Source organism: Ricinus communis, chromosome 6 (assembly GCF_019578655.1).
Source record: "Ricinus communis isolate WT05 ecotype wild-type chromosome 6, ASM1957865v1, whole genome shotgun sequence".
Classification (NCBI taxonomy): Eukaryota; Viridiplantae; Streptophyta; class Magnoliopsida; order Malpighiales; family Euphorbiaceae; genus Ricinus; species Ricinus communis.
In genome coordinates this window covers 19437101-19443926 of record NC_063261.1, presented here as the reverse complement: position 1 = coordinate 19443926, position 6826 = coordinate 19437101, and the positions used below count along the sequence as shown (strand labels likewise).

The window sequence follows — 6826 nt, the reverse complement described above, 5'->3', positions numbered from 1 at the left end:
AGTTTCCTTTTGATCATAAAATTTTAATTTGGTTGGTTGTAATTATTTAACTTTAGTTACATTTTAATTTAATCATTTTGGCAATTAGAACATTGACAGGCACAATAATAGCCAGTGGAAAAGACTGTAATTTATATAAAATAAAAAAAGAAATAGAAAAGGAAGATGGCTAGCCTGAAGAAGTTAAGCAAGGTTAAAAGGTAATAATGGTTACAGAGCCAGTTGGGAATTTGAATCAACGAACTTACATAGAAGAACAGGTCAGATTAAGAACCTATTCATGGACCCCCATTTCATATTTGAACTACTAACACAGAATTTTATTTTCTTTTAAAAAAAAAAAAAACAACTTGCTTTATCAAAAGAAATTGATGTTGCACTAGGAATCTTCCATCAAGGCAAACATTTAGTATTAAAATATTAATTAAATATTCTAAAACCCTTGCTTTTTCTTTTATCTTAACTGAAAATATTCATAAATATTTATCCCATCCAATAATTTGAGAGCTTTGTCAAGTTTTCACAAGTCAGATAGAGAGTTCAGTTCACTGTATAAATAAGGAGGGTACCCTCAACTGCAAAACATATTAATGGAAATCAATGCACTTAAGACTGGAATTCTGACATGATGATCAAGTGTTCACAAGTTTTCTTATGCATATATAAATATTAGTATTATGAAAAGGGAGGATTGTGCCTATCAGGATTTGAATTGATAAATTAGCGATTAGCTGTTGATATATTTAAGTTTTGATAGCTTTTATATTGTTAAAAATTCTAAATATATTAGATAAAGAAGAATTTGTATTAGTGAAATTCAGAGTTAAAGACAATTCTATTCATTGTATAAATGATAAATTTTTATCCAAATAGATAATTTTTAGGAAAAGAAAATACCTGAAAGTTTATTAGCAGATAGCCATGGGTCATTATCATGTGCAAGTTATTAGTTAACCCTAGTTAAGTTTACATGATTGACTTTTCATGGCAATTACCTTAACAGGGAAGATTCTTTACGTAAGTACCCTTTGCTTATCATTATAAAAAAGAGTAGCTTCAACATATTAGTGCTGTGCCATAACTCAAATAACTCTCTTCTCTGATTAGTATCTTTTGCGAGTTGCGTGCTGTACTTTGTTCTTTGACTCTTAAAAGTTGTGATTTTTCCTTTACAGGAAAGTGACTAGATACACCATAGTATTACTAACATATCTCTGTTTCAAGGATCTTCCTGAAGTGGGTAAGTTTCGTTTCCTCCTTTTTCATTTATTTCTTCATGTTTTCTCTATTTTCTTTATTTTGTTAAGCTTTTATGCATCATGAAATGCCAGTTGTTCCCAGAATCAACAGCTCAACCAACTTCCCTTTGGATGTGGGTTCTAGATGTTGGTATCTGTCTCCTTTTAGGCTTAATCCTTAAAAGGTCTCTACCTTGATGTCATTTTGTGACTAGGAAAATGTGATCTTTCTACTCTCAGTTGCAATTATGGGTAAAGTGCTGCTGAGGAACGGTCAGAATTGCAAAAGAGTGCAACTTATGACTTTTTAGGCAGTCTTAAGCCTTGAAGCCACGAAAATGTTTGAGCATAAACATAGAAATTTTGAACGAACATATATAAAGAAAGAAAAGACACGGGACAGCATAGATTTCTGTTTTTAGGCTTCTTCTTTTCTTTTTGAACATCTGGGATCTGTCCAGTACCCCACTAGACTAAAACCATATTGGTTTCTTCTTCTTCTTCTTCTTCTTCTTCTTCTTTTTCCCTTCCATTATGGAAGAGAAACATCAAAAGAAGAAGATATTTTACACATAATTGGTCGGTCTATAGAAAGAGGTAAAGAATCCAAAAGACTTGCTATACCAGAGTTTATGAAAATTTCTACTTAGGTGTACTTCAGCAAGTCCTAAGCAAAGACAACAAAAGTTTCAGATTCTTGTTTGTTGCTTGCTGCTTTTTATAGCTCAAAATGAGAATCCTGACAGTACAGTTGTGTTAATCTCTCAAGTAGGGGTTTCTAAGATGGGGTTTATTTTCACAGCTTATTGCAGATATATGGAATCACTTGAGTAAACATATATTTTCTTTGCAAATTTTATCATAGTCAAATTATTATTTTTGTGTTAGATATCAATTGCACTGCGGCAGGTTTCTGCCTCTGAAATATATTTGTGATTGCAGCTCTCAAGACAGTACTTTTTAGTGTTGACTCGATGTTTCTTCGACCTGAGCATATCGGATCTTTGGATACAAGCAATACCAATCCTTCATGGAAGTTCCTCTTTTTGTTTTTCATCTTTACTGCTTTATTGTGTTCTGGCTCGTGACAACTTTTAGAATTTGGAATTGACAGGCTCTGTCAGAAGCTATTTCAGAGATGGATCATGCTGTTTCTGCACTTAATTCTACATTATTGACCTTCTCAAGCACTTCCATGGATTTGGATTTCCTGGATAAATCTTTATCTCCAGCAAGTTGGCTCGAGTGTACGGACGGGATCAACCTCTTGGAGCCTGAACCTTCCCGCTCCAGTGTTCTTTTTGACACTTCACAATATTCTCCTTTTAAAAGACCTGATCATTTCAGTCTAGATTCGGATCTTCAGATCCACCGAAAGGAAATCGAGAACATGCCTGAAAACCCATCTCTAGATGTTTATCCAGGAATTAAAGAACATGTGGCTGATACTACCATATCTTTAGTACAACCTGAAGGTGGTGAATCAGGAAAAAGGTGTTTGACCGATCCATCTAGTACAATAAATAGTAGATTGATGATAGCTATAGAATACTTGAAAGACTATGTGGAAGAAAGTGATGTACTTATTCAGATATGGGTGCCTACTAACAAAGGAGGTCAAATTGTACTCACCACTATTGACCAGCCTTATTCTCTGAATCCAAATTGCAAGGGTCTTGCAAGTTACAGAAATGTTTCGAAAACATTTCACCTCACAGCTGATGCGGACTTGAAGGAGTCAGCCGGTTTGCCTGGTCGAGTTTTCTTGGGGAAGTTGCCTGAATGGACTCCTGATGTTCGTTTCTTTAGGAGCGATGAATGCCCAAGAAAAAATTATGCCAAACTGTATCAAATCAGTGGATGTCTTGCTCTACCTGTTTTTGAACAAGACAGTGGAGTTTGCATGGCTGTTGTTGAGATTGTGACAACTACTCAAAAGATTAGTTACCATCTGGAAGTAGAAATTGTATGTAAAGCTCTTGAGGTCTGTTCGTTTTTCTTTTATTCTTATGTACTTTTTTTTGAACTTAGTTTAAAATCTTCCTTGTTTTCTAGTCTAAATAAAGATGCTAATTTGCAGGCTGTCGATCTAAAGGGTTCACAAGACTGCTTCCCTTTTGGTGTAAAAGTAAGTAGACGGTGTCGTAAACATCAGACTATAGTACATGAAAATTTGTGGAACATGCCTGATAGAACAATGATGCTTCCTTTCTCAACAGGCTTGCAATCAATTCTACCAAATTGCAGTTCCAGAGATTTCAGAGATTTTACAATCTGTCTACGATACATTTAGATTGCCTTTAGCTATGACATGGGCAATATGTGACCGGCAAGGCGAAAGTGAACAGCATCAATTCGCTGAAGAGTTTGGTTATTGTATATGCACTGTCGATTCTGCTTGCTGTGTAGCTGAAAATGATCTCATGGGATTTCATGAAGCATGCTCCGAACAATACCTTTTTCTAGACCAGGGCATAGTTGGGAAAGCATTTGCGACAAACAAGCAACGGTTTGCTACTGATATAACCTCCTTTAGCAAAACAAGTTATCCTCTATCTCACCATGCCAGGATCTTTAATTTGGGTGCAGCTGTAGCAATACCTTTGCGAAACATGTACACTGGATTGGTTGAATACGTCTTGGAGCTATTCTTGCCAAGGGATTGCAAAAGTATTGAAGAACAAAAGCAGATATGGGATATATTGCCTGGTATCGTCCAACAGGCTTGTCAGAGTTTTCATGTTATTATGGACAAGGAACTAGATAATGAAGTCAGTGAACAGGTAGTTGTTGATTTGGACAGAAGGCTTCTGAAGTTTGTATCTTCACCTTCTGAACCCTCTCAAGAGGAGTCATTTTGGACTCCGCACAAGATTGATACAGAGAAGAAGGGGAAATGTGATTTTATGTCATGGGGATGCCCAAAAGAAGAAGCTGAAGATGAGTTCAAGATTACAACTCATTGGGATAATAATGAGCTAGACATATACCAAGAACAGATCTTTTCAGATTTTGATCATCCAAATTTCATGCTTGATCTTCGTGTTAATGATAGTGAAGACTCATCTGTTGGTCAGTATCGATCATTAAGCAGCAGAAGCGCTGGCGAGAAGAGACAGATGAAAACAGAGAAAACAATCAGTCTGCAAGTTCTTCGACAATACTTTGCAGGGAGTCTTAAGGATGCTGCTAAGAGTATTGGAGGTGAGAAAATATGTCACTGCAATTGAATAAGTATGCTCTCTCTTACACATTTGATGCTTTAGCCTAATTGACCGACAAGTGCTTACCAAGTTTACACTTATATTGTAGTATGCCCCACTACTCTGAAAAGGATATGCAGGCAACATGGTATCAACCGTTGGCCGTCTCGAAAAATCAAGAAAGTTGATCACTCTTTGAGGAAACTCCAACTTGTAGTTAACTCCATCCGGGGGGCAGAGGGTCTCATTCAGGTTGATTCCTTCTATAAAACCTTCGGAGAATTTAGCTCACCAAAGATTTCCGGAAAGGGTCCATTACAGTCATTCGAGACAAGTGACAATTCCAAGAAATTAAACCCTCAACCTGAGACTGGCCTGTTGAGACCCCAAGCCAATGATTCAAAATCTCAGTCCTCTTCATGCAGTCAGAATTCTCGTTCAAGAATTTGTGGTTGTAACGAAGCAAGGCAGCTTAACACCCCCACCCCCACCAATGACTTGAAAAATGGATGTACTAATATAGGGGTCGAAGTTCCTGCTGTTGCACTGAAGAGAACTGGCAGCGAAGCACAATTGCATTCCCTGAACTTACCATCCTTGCCAAAAAGTACTGGCCAGAATTTACGAGATGGAGTAATCTTCAGAGTGAAAGCTACTTTTGGAGAAGAAAACATACGATTCAGCTTGCTGCCGAATTGGGGTTTCAGGGATTTACAGCTAGAGATTGCCAAGCGTTTCAAAATAGATGACTTCACAAAAATTTATCTCAAGTACTTGGACATTGATCACGAGTCGGTTTTATTGACTTGTGATGCTGATCTTGAGGAGTGTATAGACTTACTTAGCTTGTCTCATATGAACACCATCAAAATCTCTCTTCATCAAGCTTCCCACCAACCAAATCTCGGAAGTTCATTCAGCAGTAGCAGCCAATCTTAATGGTAGGAGCAGTATGATATTTGAGCTTACAAGTTGATTCTGATCTTGATGGTAGCTAGTAGAATTTGCTATGATGGAAGATGCTGACCAGCATCATTTCTTATTTCATGTTAGTATTAACATTGTTCATGTTTCTTATGTAGTAATGACTACTAAAAATAAAATTTCTTCCAAGAAATTTTATGAAATCGTTGGACCACAATAAGCACTTCTGGCTGCAGAATATTTATGTAATTACATGCCTAATTGATAGTGTATCATAAGTTTTGAAGTTAAGCTTTTGCTTTGCTATAATATACTTCCTTCAGGATTAATTTCTAGAATTGGATTGGAAGAGGATCCATCAATTTACATAACATCTCATTTGCAAAATAATTTGAATGACGGAACACTTGAGGTTTAGTTCAAGTGGATTGCTCTTAGGAACGACAAAGTCTCAAGTTTGAATCCTCTCATTCTCACTATATAAGTTTTCGCCATTATAGCGAGCATTATGGTGAGTGTAAAGGATTGTATCCCATGTTGTGTAGTCCACGGCTTATTGAACCTTTTTTCTTAAATATTTTTCTTTTGGTACAGTGAGTGTAAGGGGTTGTATCATGTGTTGTATAGTCCACGGCCTATTAAACCTCTTTTCTTAGATATCTTTCTTTTGATCGGATGACGGATTTTTGATATTCATTGGCTCATATTTGGATAAATTTTTCTCACAATCTCCAGTTTTAAGGAAAGGGAAGGAAGTTGAAGGGAAGGAAAGAAAAGATATTATTATATTATATTTGGTTACATAAAAAAATTCATTAAAGAAAGGGAAGGAAATTAATTAATTTTGAAATTTTTATTATAATTACAAAAAAGAAAAGAATAATTAATTATATTTTAATTTATTTCTATGAATTAAATTTTTTTACATCTCAAATTGCAGTGCAATCAAATTCAATTTTTACAAGGAAAATAAAGAGAAATCATTCCCATTTAATTCTCTTTCCCTTCTAAAAAATCTTATATGTCAAACATGATTAAAACTAATTTTTCATCTATTCATCTTCCTTTCTTTTAGATTACCCTCAATCCATACACAATGTAAGTGTTTTCATTGTACTTCCAACATTTCGACTTTATATCATAAAATTGCTTATACTTTTAAGCATATTTCCATTGTAGTTCCTACATTTCAACTCATAAAAATTCATTTTACTTTAATTTAATAACAATAACATTCTTTCTGCTGATCGAAAAAGATATTAAAAGTATGATATAACATTATAACTCCATATAGATTTACTTGATGTGTGAATTTAAAAATTATTATAAGTATATCATATTATAGTTTACGAGAATTTTTTTTTCGGAATCAAGCTAGAATAATTTTATTGTTATCAAAATAAGAATTATAAGAAATTTCATTATACAATTTTAAATTCAGAAATATTATAATAAAAGATA

At 34.8% G+C, this 6826-nt stretch overlaps 1 protein-coding gene across 1 annotated transcript; it reads left to right on the top strand.

The window, feature by feature from the left end:
* The first annotated feature begins 1069 nt into the window (after positions 1-1069).
* On the top strand, positions 1070-5561 carry LOC8262290 (protein NLP2). Its single transcript, XM_015727383.3, has 5 exons — positions 1070-1240; positions 2181-3222; positions 3319-3366; positions 3458-4442; positions 4551-5561. Exons 2-5 carry the CDS (start codon positions 2377-2379, stop codon positions 5378-5380), a joined length of 2709 nt encoding a protein of 902 aa, XP_015582869.2. The 5' UTR covers positions 1070-1240; positions 2181-2376; the 3' UTR covers positions 5381-5561.
* Positions 5562-6826: the final 1265 nt, after the last annotated feature.

Coding starts and splice junctions, on each gene's coding strand:
- LOC8262290 (XM_015727383.3), top strand. CDS start 2,377: ATGGATCATGCTGTTTCTGCACTTAATTCTACATTATTGACCTTCTCA. Junction 3,223..3,318: donor TTGTATGTAAAGCTCTTGAG/GTCTGTTCGTTT, acceptor GCTAATTTGCAG/GCTGTCGATCTAAAGGGTTC. Junction 3,367..3,457: donor GCTTCCCTTTTGGTGTAAAA/GTAAGTAGACGG, acceptor CTTTCTCAACAG/GCTTGCAATCAATTCTACCA.